This window comes from Paecilomyces variotii (assembly GCF_004022145.1).
Source record: "Paecilomyces variotii strain CBS 101075 chromosome Unknown C8Q69scaffold_2, whole genome shotgun sequence".
Lineage (NCBI taxonomy): Eukaryota > Fungi > Ascomycota > Eurotiomycetes > Eurotiales > Thermoascaceae > Paecilomyces > Paecilomyces variotii.
The window spans coordinates 4,393,774-4,410,900 of record NW_021167141.1 but is presented as its reverse complement, the minus strand read 5'-3'; the positions used below and the strand labels follow the sequence as shown (position 1 = coordinate 4,410,900).

The 17,127-nt window shown below is 50.0% G+C and overlaps 9 protein-coding genes across 9 annotated transcripts; 4 read left to right on the top strand and 5 right to left on the bottom strand.

Moving 5' to 3' along the window:
• Nucleotides 1–542: 542 nt before the first annotated feature.
• On the top strand, nt 543–1,434 carry C8Q69DRAFT_460100 (hydrophobin). Its single transcript, XM_028630129.1, has 3 exons — nt 543–933; nt 1,042–1,127; nt 1,252–1,434. Exons 1-3 carry the CDS (start codon nt 717–719, stop codon nt 1,300–1,302), a joined length of 354 nt encoding a protein of 117 aa, XP_028488409.1. The 5' UTR covers nt 543–716; the 3' UTR covers nt 1,303–1,434.
• Nucleotides 1,435–1,479: 45 nt separating this feature from the next.
• Nucleotides 1,480–2,860, bottom strand: C8Q69DRAFT_182792 (putative fructose-bisphosphate aldolase). The gene is made up of 2 exons (XM_028625888.1): nt 2,632–2,860; nt 1,480–2,567 (listed from the first exon to the last, which is right to left on the bottom strand). Exon 2 carries the CDS (start codon nt 2,439–2,441, stop codon nt 1,575–1,577), a length of 867 nt encoding a protein of 288 aa, XP_028488408.1. The 5' UTR covers nt 2,442–2,567; nt 2,632–2,860; the 3' UTR covers nt 1,480–1,574.
• Nucleotides 2,861–3,215: 355 nt separating this feature from the next.
• C8Q69DRAFT_505380 (oxidoreductase) lies at nt 3,216–4,667 on the bottom strand (the record flags this gene model as incomplete). The annotated part of the gene is made up of 3 exons (XM_028632702.1): nt 3,216–3,779; nt 3,838–4,331; nt 4,406–4,667. 3 exons carry the CDS (start codon nt 4,665–4,667, stop codon nt 3,216–3,218), a joined length of 1,320 nt encoding a protein of 439 aa, XP_028488407.1.
• Nucleotides 4,668–5,402: 735 nt separating this feature from the next.
• C8Q69DRAFT_182768 (riboflavin aldehyde-forming enzyme) lies at nt 5,403–6,677 on the top strand. The gene is made up of 3 exons (XM_028625887.1): nt 5,403–5,982; nt 6,106–6,356; nt 6,445–6,677. The coding sequence occupies exons 1-3, from the start codon at nt 5,624–5,626 to the stop codon at nt 6,573–6,575; spliced, it is 741 nt and encodes a 246-aa protein (XP_028488406.1). The 5' UTR covers nt 5,403–5,623; the 3' UTR covers nt 6,576–6,677.
• C8Q69DRAFT_182764 (sulfurtransferase uba4) lies at nt 6,609–8,512 on the bottom strand. The gene is made up of 3 exons (XM_028625886.1): nt 8,147–8,512; nt 7,875–8,088; nt 6,609–7,806 (listed from the first exon to the last, which is right to left on the bottom strand). Exons 1-3 carry the CDS (start codon nt 8,385–8,387, stop codon nt 6,780–6,782), a joined length of 1,482 nt encoding a protein of 493 aa, XP_028488405.1. The 5' UTR covers nt 8,388–8,512; the 3' UTR covers nt 6,609–6,779.
• Nucleotides 8,513–8,582: 70 nt separating this feature from the next.
• On the top strand, nt 8,583–9,570 carry C8Q69DRAFT_182747 (hypothetical protein). Its single transcript, XM_028625885.1, has one exon. It carries the CDS (start codon nt 8,691–8,693, stop codon nt 9,450–9,452), a length of 762 nt encoding a protein of 253 aa, XP_028488404.1. The 5' UTR covers nt 8,583–8,690; the 3' UTR covers nt 9,453–9,570.
• C8Q69DRAFT_182744 (hypothetical protein) lies at nt 9,570–10,841 on the bottom strand. Its single transcript, XM_028625884.1, has 2 exons — nt 10,361–10,841; nt 9,570–10,292 (listed from the first exon to the last, which is right to left on the bottom strand). Exons 1-2 carry the CDS (start codon nt 10,404–10,406, stop codon nt 9,688–9,690), a joined length of 651 nt encoding a protein of 216 aa, XP_028488403.1. The 5' UTR covers nt 10,407–10,841; the 3' UTR covers nt 9,570–9,687.
• A 628-nt stretch (nt 10,842–11,469) lies between these two features.
• Nucleotides 11,470–12,108, bottom strand: C8Q69DRAFT_182742 (ribosome biogenesis protein SLX9-domain-containing protein). Its single transcript, XM_028625883.1, has 2 exons — nt 12,053–12,108; nt 11,470–12,005 (listed from the first exon to the last, which is right to left on the bottom strand). Exons 1-2 carry the CDS (start codon nt 12,053–12,055, stop codon nt 11,502–11,504), a joined length of 507 nt encoding a protein of 168 aa, XP_028488402.1. The 5' UTR covers nt 12,056–12,108; the 3' UTR covers nt 11,470–11,501.
• A 2,388-nt stretch (nt 12,109–14,496) lies between these two features.
• C8Q69DRAFT_460086 (putative glycerol 3-phosphate dehydrogenase) lies at nt 14,497–16,758 on the top strand. Its single transcript, XM_028630128.1, has 3 exons — nt 14,497–15,037; nt 15,099–16,219; nt 16,281–16,758. The coding sequence occupies exons 1-3, from the start codon at nt 14,769–14,771 to the stop codon at nt 16,361–16,363; spliced, it is 1,473 nt and encodes a 490-aa protein (XP_028488401.1). The 5' UTR covers nt 14,497–14,768; the 3' UTR covers nt 16,364–16,758.
• The last annotated feature ends 369 nt before the right edge of the window (nt 16,759–17,127 follow it).

Sequence of the window (17,127 nt, the reverse complement as noted above, 5' to 3'; positions counted from 1 at the left end):
CGCACCGAGAATTGACTTTTTGGTGATCTCGAAACTAAGACGAGCAGCTCCCCACAGCCTATTCCCGATCGCCATCTCTGGTAGGTCGCTGCATCTCGGTTCATCGTCGGTGGCTGAGATAGTCCTGCTGGTTCCTGATTTTCCCCTGATCGGACGAGCTCTCATGATCGTCACGTCTGTGCTTTACTTATGCTGAAGTTCAAGCCTTTGTGAGATGCTATCGATCGTCCTGCATCACTAAAGTATTACCACTGGCCAATGGGTGGTTGGAAGACTCAGCCATGACAAGCTCTAGCAGTGAGCTATTACTGTACTGTACTACTGCTTGCTATACACCTCGCAAGGGAGTACGGAACTTGCATCCTCGCCCGATCTAGATGGGAGGATTGGCGATGGGGATTGGGATTAACTAGCAGTAGCCCGCCTCCGAGCCCCATCTTCCAGTTCCCTGTTTGGACCCGAGATGATCGATCAAATACGAATTAGCAGCAGAGTAACAATAAGGAGCCTTGTACGTAGTCTCTGGTGCTTTCTGATGAGTACTTATATTTCTGCATCCCAAACCTGGAACCGACTTTCTGGTCAATAGAAAATAATAAGTAATACCACGAGAGTGTGCAAGAAACAATCCTTCCCCAGAATCCCGTCCACTCGTTCTCATAACCACAACTGTAACCTTTATTTTTTTTTTTTGCGTGAACCAAAATCCATTCACAATGCGTTTCCTCATCCCTCTATCCACGGCTCTTTTCGCCATCTCGGCGACTGCCCTTCCCGCAAACCACATCCTCTCGGCCCGCGACGGATGCGATGCCAACGCGCAAGCACACTGCTGCGAGACGATCGCCAACACCGATGACACGAACGTCGCTTCGACTCTGAGCAAGATTGGCGTCAGCCCCGAAGAGGCCAAAGGTCCTGTTGGATTGACTTGTTAGTATAACCATATCCATCATCCGCGGCTCGTCCGACGCAGTGCAATCAATCTGTTACTATGTATATTTAACGACGATGCTAACTAACGCTGATTACCTATTCCAGGCACACCAATCACTACGCTCGGCGAGGTCGTCGATATGGGCACCCGATGCAACTCCAACGCTGTGTGCTGTTCGAATAACACATACGTAAGCTGGATTTCTTTTTAACTTACTTACTTCCCTTCAGGATTCAAATATGAATCGCACTCACTCATGGTCATTTTCTATATTATGGTGGATAGAGGCTAATATGATACTCTTATTGATGCAGAATGGACTCATTAACTTTGGCTGCATTCCAATCAATCTGAACATTCTGTGATTGCCCGTTCGAATAGGGGGAGTTCTATGTGGATATATCATATCTTTGTTGTGCATATCTGGTTTGATGCGGGGGGTATACATATTATCATCTGAGTGGTATATTATTTCTTTTGAAAAGTAATATATTCATATTCCATTGATTAGCTACGTGCTATTTCAAATTCATTCCGGAAGAAGCTCTGCGCCAAACAGTAGGTAAGCATAATTCATGCAGTGGAGACATCTATATACAACCAAAAGTCGCTCGTACGTTCTACAACCACCATCTATCTAAGCCTTCCCCGTCGAACCGACCATATCCATACACCTCTCCACAGCCTTCTGCATGGCAGTGGTAGCCTCCTCAATAACCGTCGTCAATGGCGCCTTACCCGACCTCTCCGCCTGCACGCGCGTGTACTCATTATTCATAACCTTGTTGATATTGATCTTCGACACGCCGTGCTTGATGCATTTCTGGAAGATCTCCGTCGTGAAGGGATCCGCACCATGCAGCACGATCCGGACCTTATCGCCCACGGCGCGATTGATGCTGTCCAACCGATCGTACTCGAGCTGGATTCCCCGAGGACCATACGAGCCGTGCACGTTTCCAAACGCCGGCGCGAGCCAGTCGATACCCGTATCGACAAACTCCTGACTCTCCTCCGGGGTGGTGAGGAGGCCTTCCAGATCAGCCGTGTCAGCCACGCCGTCCTCTCCGCCCTCGATGCGTCCGGGCTCAGCCTCGGTGGCGATCCCCCGCTCGTGACAATACGCCGTGAGTTCTTTCGTCTTGGCCAGATTCTCCGCCTTGTCGTAATGCGACATGTCGACCATGATAGAGTCGAATCCGCCCATGTCGGCCGCACGACGGATGATCTCGGGCGTCTGCGCGTGGTCCATGTGCACGGTGACGGGCACGGAGGCGTTACGGGCTGCTTCGGCGGCGGCGTGGACGAGCAGGCCGTCGGCGTAGTGGATGGCCCAGGGAAAGAGGAGGATCATGGCTGGAGACCGCTTCGCTTCGGCGGCGCGGACGGTCGCGAGGATGCCTTCGACGTTGTAGCAGCACATGCCGGGAATACCGTAGCCGCCAGCCAGGGCATTGTCGAGGATAGAGAGGGCGCGGTTATCTTTGAGGGAAGGGTGAGGCATGTTGGATTCGTTATTTCTTCTTCTTTTCTTTCTTTCAGATTAATCAAGTTGATGCGGACAATCGTGCCTAGTGAGGGGTAAGAAGAAGAAGAAGTAAACCGATAACGGCGTAATAGGTTAATATAACTATAATGCGTCAGAAAATCCAAAGCACGTCAAACGACTCGTGCGTATGATAAAAACAATTTACCAGTAAAAATCGGGTCAATTCCCATTTATAACTCTCTCCTTGAAATTATCCATCTGGACGATCGCGGAATACAATCCGATCATGCCGCGGGGGCGGGGGAGGAAGAACAACAACATCACACGGAGATCAACAGACACAGTCAATCGCCGATGGAAGTCCGTGAGTTTTGATCGGGGTAACTCCGAGAATTGATCTCTTGATTCTGTGCCTGGAGGGACTGTTTTTATTGTCTAGATGGATCTCGTGGGGGTGGAAGATTAATTAGAGTGGGGGAATCGAGAGGGGCGATAAGTAGTAGAGGGGCTGAGGGGGATTGCTCCGTGTGGAAATGATGATGCGACATTGGGTATCGTTGTGGTGGCAATTGATGAGCGCTTGTTGTTCAACTACGATTTCAGAGGGTCCTACTCAGAGCAATTGAGGTTGAAGCAGAAGTTGGCAGGGAAAGGTTTTTGCAACAGAAGATAGGACTAAATCTCACACTTGATAATGGATCAAACATCTCTTTTGTGCCAATCGTTATTCTCACTAATGAACATGTCTATATACATATAACCAAGAAATATTGCTTATTGAACGCCTCCCTATTTCTCCCACACCTTCAGCACACTCGCGGCCGCCTCCTTGCCGTACCCTCTCTTCTGCGCAAACGTGAACAAGGTCAGCGCTTCAGCAGCCAGATGCAGCGGGCAGTTCAATAGTCTCGCCTCTGCGACAACCGTTGAAAGCTCGTTGACTGCGTCATCTACAGTCAAAGTTCCCACAGGAGCCTCGCCGCTTTCCAGACCTTCGATCATCTCTGGACCCCGGGCCTTGAACTGCGCGCTCGCACCGGCAGCTTCGTTCACCAGACCGTAAAACTGCTGCAGATCGACCTTGAGGTGGCGTGCAAAGGCAATGGCTTCTGCGGCAGCAACGATGTTAAGGTTGACCAAGAGGGCCTTGACCAGGTTCAGAGCAGAGGTCTTCTCGACGGCAGACTTCGTGCTGCTAACCTGGGCAATGGGGTCGGGGAAGTACAGGCGGACCATGGCGGAGTCGTCCTTCGGGCCATAGCCAAAAAGCACACCGGAGAGGTAGGTCTGTTCGGCCGTGGAGGAGAGAGGAGTCGGGAAGCTGTGTAGGCGGGCTGTGGCAGTGATAATACCCTAGGAGACCATGTCAATCAAATATTGACAACCAATACCAAGCTGGCGTTACACTTACCACATCCTTTAGAATAATTGTCAGCGCACTCGCACCTGGGTTCCAGTCCTCTGCAAGCATCCGAGGAAAGCGGTTCTCGTGCATCCATGTCCAAGCTTCTGAGTTAATGATGGCATCCGCCGTCTCCTTCGCATCCAGGCCCAATCTAGCCGCAAGGCCCATGGCTTCACTGGCTCCGAGGATATGGATTCCAGCCAGGACTTGGTGGACCATCTTCATGTTGCTGCCAGCCCCAATGCCTCCGGGGACAAGATACAGCTTGTTCGAGTCTGACATCTCCTGTAGAAGAAATCTGCCTTTCTCCAGGGCTGCATCCGACGCACCAGCCATGATGGAGAGCGTGCCATCCGCGGCTCGTTTGGCACCGCCGGAGACGGGACTGTCGATGAAATAGATGTCATCCCGGCCGTGTTCCTTGAGCTGCTGTGCGACCGATTGCGCATAGGAGGAGGGAACGGTTGAGCAGAGGAGGAATGTTGCACCCTGGGGTAGAACTATAGGCAAGTCAGCCAAGAGAATATTCCACCACATAGCATCCTTAGAAGAAATAGCTAGATACTGTACCAACCATTTACAATTCCAGTCTCCTTGTTGAATAACACCTCCTGAGCCTGCGGTGCAGAGGCCACCATGCAGACATAGTACAGGTTGCCTTCTGCCGACTCCCGCAGCGAGGAGACTGCGATGCCACCAGCTTCCCGGAAGCGCTCGCGCGACTTTTCAAAGACATCGAATCCCTTGACGGGATATCCCTGTTTGACCAGATGGGTGGCCATGCCAAAGCCCATGGCGCCCAGGCCGACAAAGCCTACCGTCGGCTTTGTGGACATTGTTATTGAAGCAGTTCAGGACGATAACGTATGCGGGGTATAATATCTAGGTAAACCAAAACAGTTCTTTAGCATGAAAATGCGTGTAGACTGCAATTGACGCTGATGATGATGATTATTGTATCCGATAGAAAGGAGACCGTGGGGGAAACAAGAGAATTAAATGTCGCCATAGAAAATCATACAACCGGATGGAATTGACGATCAATTGATCATGGCCGCAACAACAGCTCGAGCTCCCCCACGACAACGGACAACCCCGCGATCGAACAAGCCAGGCCGGAGCAAGTCCGACTGCGCAGACGACGCGGCTAAATTAACACGGGTTATGGATATAGTGGTGATATAGTCTCATTTATCCCCAGAGTCAGACCAGATAATTGCCATGTCACACGGTCCGATCTTTGTCAATTAAGCCGAGACAGACGGTTCTCATGATTGCATCGTATCCCAGCCGAGATGTCCGCTAACTTATTCTTGCCGGCCCTTGGTCCGGTCTGTATGGCAATGCTCGTGTTGGATATTGCGCTGCAGGTATCACGTTAGGGAACTGATCACGATAACTATCTAGAGGGTTTCGGTATCTGAATGACTTTCTATACTACTGTAGACATTATCAAAAGACGCGATGCAAAACCTCACATTGATCGATAAGATGACTCAGCTACATATCAACCCTCAGCCGACAAGATGATTGGCCAGCCCCTGAACTGCTCTCCCCGGATTCGGATTGCCCAACTAGACTATCTACATAATAATATCCTGCGTCGCGAAGATCGTCTCGACAGACACAGACTGCTGGCCCCTGACGGTCTGTTGCTATGACATCGTCTTGCTGGGCGCCTCACCAACAAAAACCAGCGCAATCGTTCTAATTGCGCCTCCTCGCCTGTCGTAGAATGCGACGCCAATTGATCGAAACTACCTATCTACTTCCGTAGTTGCGAGTATTGGCGATGGAACAACGCGATATCGAACAGAGCCGGCCGCAGCAGCACCCACTGGCCTCGGTCCCCAAGCGTAAACCAGTTGGAGCAACAGCGGCAGCACAGACATCGCATGCTCCAGCTGCGACAACGGCCCCAGTCGTGACTCCAGATGACACCGGCGACATCTCGCATACCTACCGGGACGACAGCGAAAAGACAACCCCAAAATGGGTCGCGTTGAGCGAATTCACGATCTTCAAAAAGAAGATCAAATTGCCTTTCGCAAATAACAGACGAAAACGTCTATTACTCCTAGGTGGAATTGGAGCTGTCATACTCGTGGCTCTGATCATTGGTCTTGCTGTAGGCTTGACCGTGGGGAAGAAGTATGTTTTTGCGCAGATCTCTCTCTCTTTTTTTTCCTTTCTTATTTATATCATTCATCACATACATCATCTGTAATATTCCTGGACCTCCTTTCTTTTTATACTAATACATACTCTTACCAGTAGTGGCGTCTCCAACCTCCCCTTACCCACCTCGCATGGTGGCCCTTACACAGGCGACCTAACCTACTACGACCCAGGTCTCGGATCCTGCGGCATCACCAGTTCCGCTTCAGATTCCATCTGCGCAGTATCACATCTGGTCTTTGACGCTGCCTCGAAAGGTTCGGATCCGAATCAGAATCCGCTTTGCGGACTGAAAATTCGACTACGACGAGATGGCAAGAGTGTGGATGTCAAGGTTGTAGATAGATGTATGCTATGCTTGGCCTTTGGCTTTCCACTTCCGTGGTATGGTGGATATATGAATTGAACGAAGGCTAACGAATTTGTCATACCCAGGCGTCGGCTGCAAAGCGACTGATATCGACACTACGCGCAGTGTCTTTTCCAAATTGGCCAATCTCGAGCAGGGGAGGGTGACGGTCGACTGGGCGTGGTTGGAAAATGCGCCTGTGAATGTTACCGCATGAGCATTCTATACTCTTGGACTTTTCTTCCGAAATACGTGATACCCCTATGTTGATGACCATGCTTGCATATAATCTAATTTTTAATGGGCGTCTGAAATGTGTATATGATTCACATGTTATGTAATTCAATCGACATCCGTTGATCCCAGAATCCGAGAACATGACTTGCAGCCACATCTGGGACAGGAGTCGATGTAGAGGTCTTCAATAATCCGGAAACTCCGGGTCGACCTCATCCCGCCATGCGCGCAGACCCCCGCGGATATCCCCGATGAACCTGGATCCCTCTCTGTCAAGACCCAGCTCCTTGAGCTTCTTGACAGCCACTTGAGAATCGTTTCCCTGTCGACACACTACGTATATCGGACCCTCAGAGCCGGTTGCTATTTCTGCAGGGACCCAATCAGGAAGGCCGGATTGCTCCCTTCCATCATGGGATGTGGGCTGTGGTGCAGACGACAAGATTTTCGAGATTGGTATGTTCACGCTTTTATCCAAACTGCATATGTCAAATTGGACATTGTCACGCACATCTATGACCGTACAAGGTCCGCGGTTCTCAAACCCATCTGTTCCGTCACCGAACGTCTTCTGGAGCTCCTTAGCTGAGATACGCTCTTCTGGAGAAAGCAGTGAGGGAGCAGTCGCTGAACCACAGAAAAGGACATAATCTGTAGAGCCACTGCGAAGAGATTCGAGTGATACGGTGGCATCGGCCGAGCAAGCTGCGCAATTCGCACGGCGCGGTCTAAGACGGATTGTGCGGAACGGGGGCGAAGAGTATGCGGAGAATATGTGCAGAGAGGGGGAGGCAGGCAGTCCCCCATTCGTATTGTCCGCAGAGCCGTAACCGGTGATGACCTTGATGGCTTCCAACGCTTGCAACACTCCCATAGTTCCGACCACCGGACCTAGGATCCCACCGTCTGCACAGCTCACAACGCTATCCGCTGGTGGAGGCTTGGGGAAAACACAGCGGTAGCAGGGTCCCCCGGACTTCTCACCAGGGGGTTTAGGCGGATTGTTCAACACCATGAGCTGACCCTCCGTTCTCAACGCAGAAGCCGAAACAAGCGGCTTCCCCAAGAGAACTGCCGTATCAGAGATTAAGTATCGTGTAGCAGGGTTATCTGTGCAGTCCAGGATTATATCGTAATTCTTAAAGATTTCCGGGGCATCTTCGGGAGTAAGATGAGCTCGATGAGCTACATACTTCGGGTGCGGATTGAGCCTAAGTTCAGTGGATATGAATCAGTATACTGTGTAACAGGTGGCGTGGAAATACAAACGGGATCATACTCCTTAAGAGACTCGATCGCACTATCTACTTTCAATTTGCCCACGTTCCTTGTCCGATGTAGAACCTGGCGGTGCAGGTTTGAGTGTTCAACGACATCTCCATCCACCAAGCCCAGTGTGCCGACCCCTGCTCCCGCCAGATACTGAGCTGCAGGACATCCCAAACCTCCAGCTCCGACAATCAATACTGATGATGAACGAAGCTTCAACTGACCTATTCCGGTAGACTTAGCACAGGCGCCGAACAAATGAAGAGGAAAGGAACACCCTACCCTGTAGTCCAATCTGCGGCACAATCATCTGTCTACCGTACCTTCTATACTCCTCTGCAAGAAGTGGCCATTTCCGTGGGCTCTGCTGTCCGTCTGACGTCGCAGCGGATGTTTCGTTCGTTCCTTTCTCTGCAAGGGTCTTCTCGGCACTGTCTAGTTGGCGTTTGAGGGCTGCCAACCGTGTTTCTGTCTCTGTGATTTGCGCGCGCAGTGAAGCGTACGTGGACTCTAGATCATCCATGCTTGGTGCTTCGATCGCGCAATAGAAGAAAAGGAATATTCAACCAAACGAACAAGGCTCGCGGGGTTGATGCTTTTCCGACCTTATCGATAGCCTTTGCGAAATTGCGCTATGCCATTTTTGACCATCAACTTACGGACCCGCCTTTAGTAGTGCGAGGGTTCACCGCCCATCCTTGTTCTATTCCATATATTTATTTATTGATCGTTGTAAATAGCTGCTCGAAAGGCCATGTTCATTCTCTGCGATAAAGGAAGCGTAAACCCGCTCTGACGTCCCGGGCTCACTCTGGGTGCTGTACACATGCCATCCAATGGCCGACAAAAACCACGGATAACCTGGCGATATCGCCTGCGCAGGTTCGTCCGCAATTTCGAGACGCCGCTGCAACTGCGTGCAAGCGCTCAACGTCTCAGGTCTTGTCATCAACATCCTTGGTTAGCTTTGTTTTGCCTCTTTATCCCTCTACCATCATGGTACTTTCCTCTACCCGACCAGGTCTCGTTCAGGACTATGATGAACAACACCGCTCTGCTCCAGACCCGAATGGAAGCTAGGAACCTGAAGCAGATGCGCTCAATACCGGTCTGGCGTTGGAGAGATACTCCGATCCGGGCTGTCTACAGGATATACGAGATTATGGCAGCGAGACATCATATTGCAATGTGGCAGGAGGTTGAATACTTCTTCAAACAGGCTGGGAAGTCATGGGCGTTGGGCCAGATCCCAGATCCCCATGATGATGATCCAGTACGATACGCCATTATCGCCTGTATCATAGAGGAGCTTGTTGAGGCCGTTAACTGGCGACTAAGTATTGGGATGAGGCGCAACGGGAAAGGAATCTACCGCGAGTCGATCGACGATCCGCTCCCACCGTTTGTCCCAGAAAAAGGACCTTTCTGGACCGAACATGTCCCTGCCATTGATTTGATGTCGATTGCAGACCTGCCAGCAGAGATGCTTGACTCGTCGGGCAGATTGGTGCTTGAACCCGATGGCGAGAGCTCAATATTCGCAAAACGAAACATCGTCACCAACACAGGCTATTTCTACACAGTCTGAAAAGAAACCGCCTTATCGGCTATTCGAGTACTTTTCCTGGGTTCCAAGGGCTGCATGGTAGTGTCAGTGCATTCCCAGCCACTGTTCCACATCTGCCCGCGTGTCGATTGTCAATCTGCTCATGGATTCCAACTATACGCCGACCCCAAAGGGATATCGTGAAAGACGAGCAAAAGCTCTCGTCCTGTGATCTCAGTACAAGTGCCATGGTCCTGTCGTGGGTAACTTCGGCACTTCAAACGAAAACTTCCTCTTTGTACTTCCTTCGATATGCGAAGGCGACAAGATCCATGGTCTGTCGGTTTGGTGGCGGTTCATATGAGCACATACTGAAAGTCCGGATGCGCTCCCTGTCTAATCTGCCCCCGTTTCGGTCCCTGATATGTTTCAACAAGGCGACGGCGTCACTTATGTCTGCCCCTCGTTTCGGTCCCTGAGCTCCAGCATGGATTCGTCTCAACTTTCGCTCCAGCGCCCACTCCAGTGGCACGGCTAGAATGCGCAGGTTCTTTCCCTGCCAAAGGACAATATTTTGTTTTTGAGCCTCGTCGAATAGGTGTTTTCGAGAACGTAGGGGGACAAAAAAGGCCATTTCGTCGTTGAGCCAGTCATCGGCAAAGTTTAGACGTCTCGTGACTCTCTTTATAGCATCATGCAGGGGTGCCTTGATGTCGTTGTCCATAGACCACTCCGGTTCGAGGAGATAATCGAGATCGCCAGTGCTTTGGCGGTTCTTCAGGAAGCGGAGAGCAAGGAAGCCCCCGGTGGATAAGAAAGTGATGGGTGCGAACGCTGCCAGCATCTCGTCCTTTCCCATTTCATTGTTCAGTGTTTTCAGGCCTATCTCTCAGGATATTCGTCTATTAGTCTATGCTGTGCCTCTGATTTGCAGTGATTCTGTTGCTTACCTTGCATGAGGTCCTCCGTGCTAAAACAAGACTTTACGGACCCCATGGCCAGTTCTTCTGTTGGTAAGAACGGGGGTTACCCTTATCCGAGCGATAAACATTGATCTCCTCTGCAGTATCCAATACTGCTAACCGAGTCTGCTGCGCCAGGCCATCTTTCATCAAAGAATATCCAGATATACAGGAGTACTTGAACTGTCAATGTTGCGCGGCCAAATGACCTGGGCGTTTTTGCAGGTGGTTTCATTTCTACTCAGAACCCCGCGCCAGCGCAGTCAAGACAAGGGACGATGTGGCAAGTGTGTCTGTCTTTCCCCATGGTTCCGGTGATTGGGCCAGAAATGTGGTTGATATCCTAAAAAGAGGGCCTGCAGCGTAAGCGCAGTCCCAAATACAAGAGATATATACACTACCTGGGATTGAAATGAGTGGTTGGAACAAAACTCCCTAACGGAAAGGTCTCTAGTGCCGATCAGGAATGTACTTAAAATTCAACTACGATTTTTATTCGAACTAAAGTACATCGCAGCTCTCTATTTTACCATTCGAACTGTCTCTGATACCAGAATTAGCCATTTATGAATGTCTCTACATCACGAAGCGAAGCGAGAGCACGTGATTTCAACCAGGGGTCGAAGAAATAATTGGTTATCACGTATCGTTAACTAACGTTTGATAATGTTCTGATAAGCTCCAGGATCGAACTCCAGTCCGGTCAATAACAGCAAGCAAGCAGCTTCAGGATTAGTTTTTTTACTTTTATTCTTTCGTAATTAAAAGGATAATGTTTTGATCATTCCGCCCTTCTATTCGGATACATGACATATCATATCCAGAAACCTCGTGTAGTCTCTCCCTAGTCGGGTTTACACTGGTTTATCGCAGCCGCACAAATTTTTAAGCGGACTAGTTCTCCATGGGTATCAACGGGCGTGGCCGCAACGCTTCGATGAACCCGGCACGAGTTGCTGAAGGAGTCCCTAGTCTTCGGAGTAATGATCGAGGGAAATTGTGCAACCCTGGGAAGACTATTCAGTCGCGCAATTTGAGATGTCGCGTCGACAGAACCAATCCCTGAAAAGGTATGGCATAAGTGAAAAAAGGAACCGAGATGCAAAATCTCGGACATAGCCGTAGGAGTTCACTTCTTGAACGCCGGCTGCTGCTCCATCGTCTGCGAGATGAAGTTCCTCAGCGCTGCGAACCGGTTCGACACCGAAGGCTGCTCCGCATTGGTGTCTGACTTTGCTGCTGCAGCTTCCACGCCCGCCAACTGAGCCATGTTCTTTACGAATCGATCTCGTTCAATCTTTTCAAGCTTTTCCTTCCTCTTCATCGCGCCCGGCCGAGTTTTCAACGTTTTATGCTTGATGATGTTGACCTGACTGTTGCCTCCATTTTGTTCCGTCTCCTCAGCATCTGGTAGCGCATCGGCCAACGAGTCCAGGTTAGCGACGAGCTTTTTTGAGGCACGTCTCCGCTTGGCAGGCTTGGGATTGGTCTTTTCGATCTTGGAAACGAAGGTGGAATGCTTGATGGTGCGCTTGTCTTTTTTCGTTGTACGGAACTCGTCTTCGAAAAGCGCGCCTCGTCCGCTGGCGGTTTTCTTCGCGGACGTCTGCCGCTGCTTCGGGCGTATAGGGGCCTTGCAGAGTCAGTATACATACTACTATCTGATCGAGTTTGACTTACCATGCTTCAAGATGTCGTTGCAGTATTATCTGCTCCGAAGTTTCACTGATCATACACTGAATAGAGCATGCTGTGCCCGGTGGGGCTCCGCATTCGATGACTAATCACATAATTCTGATCACATGACGGCGAATATAAGTCCTGCGAATATCGGCTGCTTTGTATTCACAAGACAACCTCGAGGAGCTTAGGCTGTTGTTTGACAGAGGGCTATAGTCTTTTAGCCGCCGGTTTATTGCGAACCTACTCCCTGCCTCACTCTATCCCTATACATCACCCGGTTCTTCCCCAGTCTGTATGATAAACGCGCATCATGCGTAGCATACGGTGGAGATAACCCTGTTTGTTCTCATCACCAGCGTCTATGGCTTTCAGTTCATCTGCAATTGCAGCATTTACTTCCTCTTCAGTCCAACACATCTCTACCCTATTTACTGCTGACTGAAGCATGTCTTTTTTACTCAAGCCGCAATAGTATACACCTTCCGCATAGCCCCGGCAACCCAGATGTCTTGCATGTACCCATGTCGGGCCGTCTCTGTTGCTGCAGAAGTTGACGCTCTAGTCCCACAGCTTTCGAATCTTAGGCAATAATACCTCTGTTGGTTGACGGAGATGAAGGCGTGCGGGTGTAACGTTAACCCCAGGCCCTTTTACCTTCAATCCATCTTTTAGATCCCGTCTCAAGTATGCGTCTAATCCACGGTCTATGCGATCTGCTCTTTCACCTCCACGAATCTGAAGAATCGCTTGGTTGATGTGTGCCCGTGGCGGTCCTTCTGATCTACATCACCGCGCATGGTGACCTTTGCCCATGGCCGAGCTGCCTCATCCGCAACCAGTCTGAGTATCCTCACTGGGCTCATCTCTGAGGAGCAGACGATCCAATTACTCCGCACTCCAACCTTCTCCGCACCAATTCAGCGGGGACGCCCCGCCGCGTAAGTATGTGTTTGAAATATCGAAAAACGGCTCAGCATACCGGATAGCTCTTTGCTGCGTTCAAGATACGTCATTGCAAGCTCGTAGAAGATGTTTTCAGCGACAATGAGGCATCGAGGAACGTCGGTCGGGATTTGTCGCCGTTAATGTCCGACCGATGCGGCTGTTACTCTTGTCTACTCATGTGTAATGCTGTTCAATTAGGTCCTCGATATATTGGCTCAAAAATACATGAACGACAGTAATATACTTGATAGATCGATCCATGGTGTTTAGACTACTCAGTCGGTAATAGCGGTTATCATATCTAACATTTCTTGGTCTGTTTATCTGCTTGAATTACTATATCTATCGTTTATAACTGGCTATTGGTAGTCGCGTGACAAGGCACTTTTATGCTGGCTATTGGCCAGCAGTTGCTTATGGTCATAGTATTGATTGATGTATCCAATTGGATTATTTGTCTTTGATAACTTTCTTCGTTTACTCTTCCATACTCTACTTAATGGACTGCCAGCATTGGATCTGGAATGCAGAGTAGTCAACAGGGGTGAGCAGAAGCCTGCTGATACAACGTCAGCGCTCACCGAGCTGCGTACCATAGACGTCGTTAAGTCCGGCGCATGATCCGAATCAATATCCATGGCGTCGGCCGACATGGTTGAGCAACGGTCAGCTTGTGGCCGGTATCCTGCGCGACATTTTCATATTGTGTTTCCTGCGACGGTCTTGAGCATTCCCCTTGATCGACGCATGTAAGACCGGACTGCGAAGGGATACTTCCAATAAGATCGGAAAACAGATGAACCGCCAGATGCGTCGAGTATGAGTGACTCCAAGTATAGACGAAATCTCGCAAGTTGTAGCACGCTCCTTAGGCGAATATCGAGCAGATGGAATATTCGCGCTGATAGCGACTCGGACTACTGATTTATATCGTACAAACCAGCGAGCACACGCGTCGTTTCTACTTTCTTCTCCCTCCGGGCGTGACAGCGAGCATTTGCATACTGGAATAGAGAGTTCTCGCGTGACACACCGCTGAGGACGGCAATTGTCCCGTTGAGAGACGGCGAATTTTTGATACTCAGGGCTCAACTCTGGCCGGAGCCTGCCAAAAAGCCCAGTGCACCGCTCCGATGAAGTGATTGCTACTGTCTAGGTCTTTACGTGGCTATGTACCTAGCCATGGATAGAGATACCCCATTGTAAATAAAGAGCTAACTGTGTTTGCAGATGCAGATACTAATTGTCATTTCAGGACATAGTTAGTTAGGTACTGAATAGCATTGTAAATTCAGAATAATCTAGTTGCCTGCGCCCTTGTTCTACCAGGCTATTCCGTATCCGTTCTGCGGAAGTTGATCATATCGGGTAATATAGGCATGGACTCCGTGTTCATCTGGAGTTCCCTCGGTTGTCGAGCAGACCATCAGAGCTCACAAGTGAATTAGTTATGAACGATATGTAGATCTCTCTCTTCTGAGCACAGTGGTCCGAACTCCAAATCTCTCTCTCCCCTCACCGAGGCGATAAGATCGGTGCCGCATTCGGTACACCACTCACGTGCGTGCTGGAGGACCCTAGAAAAAAAAGCGGCCCACAACTGACGTAGCTGTATTGCTGGCCCGGGATCTTTCCCAGTGTTGGTTGTCCTTTACTTATTCTCTGGCACACTTGACATCACGGATTCCTGGCTATAATTAATCCAACTCTGCCCCTGTGAAATCACTGTGATTTAATTAATCCTCTCCACTCTATTATCGTCCTTTGGATGACCGTGTCAGTGCGTTGGCTTCCTGCTCGGACGTTATTTCCTCGACCCAAGCTCTTATTACAGCGGTTCCTGACCACCAGGTGCTGTAACTCATTGCCCCCCTCGAAACGCCCTGATTACCATAAATCCCCCGTTCTTGCCTCAGCGCTACGATTCCAACGTAGTTTGTCCCAATCGTTCACAACATACGCTCCATTACCCGACAAGATGCCGTCTCAAACCTACCAGCGCAAGCACAAGGTGGCCGTTATCGGTTCTGGAAACTGGTAAGCAGAACCAACCACATGGGGGAGAAGACAGGGCGCAGGAGAGCTGACAAAAATACAGGGGTTCGGCCATTGCAAAGATCGCTGCTGAGAACACAGCCGCACACAGTGATACTTTCCAGCGGGATGTGCAGATGTGGGTGTTCGAGGAGAAGGTGGAAGTACCCAAGGACTCGAAGCACTACGACCCCTCCGACCCTCTCTGCCAGGGGCCACAGAACTTGACGGAGGTCATTAACCACTTCCACGAGAACATCAAGTACCTGCCCGGGATTGCGCTGCCCCCGAACTTGCACGCCAACCCTTCGGTGGAAGACGCAGTCCGCGATGCGACCATCCTGATCTTCAACGTGCCACACCAGTTCATCATCAAGATCTGCGACCAGCTGAAGGGGAAGATCTTGCCGTACGCCCGTGGTATCTCCTGCATTAAGGGTGTCGACGTGAATGAGGAAGGTGTGAGCCTGTTCTCGGAGACCATTGGCAAGAAGCTCGGAATCTACTGTGGTGCGCTCTCTGGCGCGAATATTGCAACTGAGGTTGCGAAGGAGCTCTGGTCTGAGACCAGTATTGCCTATCACTCGCCCCCCTTGGACTCTAAGGCCCCGTCGCCCTCGGCGTCCTCAGAGGACGTGATCCATTTCGAGCACAAGGACACCTCGGGCCAGTTCGCGGAGGTGAAGCTGCGAGCACTGCCAAACGAGTACCCCCCTGTTGACCACACTCTGTGGAAGACCCTCTTCCACCGCCCTTATTTCCACGTTCGTGTTGTGGACGATGTCGCGGGAGTCTCACTGGGAGGTGCTCTCAAGAACATAATCGCTCTGGCCGCCGGTTGGGTCGAAGGCTTGGGCTGGGGTGACAATGCAAAGGCAGCTGTTATGCGCGTTGGCCTGCTGGAGATGGTGAAGTTTGGTGAACGATTTTTCGGCGCCACCATTGACTCCAAGACATTCTTGCAAGAAAGTGCGGGTGTGGCAGATCTGATCACTAGCTGCAACGGCGGTCGTAACTTCCGCTGTGCCAAGTTAAGCGTCCAGAGGGGCCAGAGCATCGAGGAGGTCGAAAAGGCAGAGCTCAATGGACAGAAGCTCCAGGGTACATCGACCGCTGAGGAGGTCAACAAGTTCCTGAAGAAGCAGGGACTCGAGGAAGAATTCCCCCTGTTTACCGCCGTCCAAAGTAAGTGAACCACTCCTGCTCCTTGATCAATATCTCAGCTCAGTGACTAACCCCTCCGCAGGAATCCTCGAGGGCAAGATGAGAGCGGAGGAAATCCCCAACAAGATTGAGGATATCCCCGAACGCAACGGCTCCAGACTGTAAATGAAAGGAAAAGAAATGAAAGAATACTTAAAAGTCAAGAGACGGAGGCGGGAGTGACCGTCTGGCAACGACATATTAGAGTTCGCACGAGGAAAAGCGTCATGGTTTATGTTTAGAATAGATCTGGATCTATAGAATGCGCTGCTTATTCTGTTTACAGAGTTAAGAGTCAATTGAAATATGGCCCGTTTTACATGGCCTCGACACATATTTGTATAACCTCTAAAGACAATGACGGGTAGTCTTCCTTCTGAAGCATTTGACTACGGAAAATCTGATACGAATATAGCTAGAGAGAAGTATTAGTTCGAAAGTATAAAGTGGGCTTGAACCGCGAGTGTATCACTTGACAACCATCTTCTGCTTGACCTACAAGCAAGCAAGCAATTCAACGGTGTTCAGATCAGACTATGCTTCCGTGCCATTTACTGTAATATTCGACGTAAGTCCTATTATGCAGAGAAAAAAAAAATGACTGGCTAGGTCCAGCTCCATTAGTATATAATTTCGCCAATTATACGTAGGGATTTACTTTGACCCTAACAGAGAGCAAAAGCTTAACTTGTTCTAGTTCCAGTATGTCACAACAGAAAGTAAATATACCGGGAACTACCCAGGTAATGGTATAATAGGCAACAATCGGTAATACTGTTGCATAATACTGATTGAGTTAGGCGCAGAGTAAATAATTCTATTCAATGTGCTATTAGCGGTATAAAGAGAAAGTGCATAGAGCAGCCGCATTGTCTCGTCTTTCCAACACC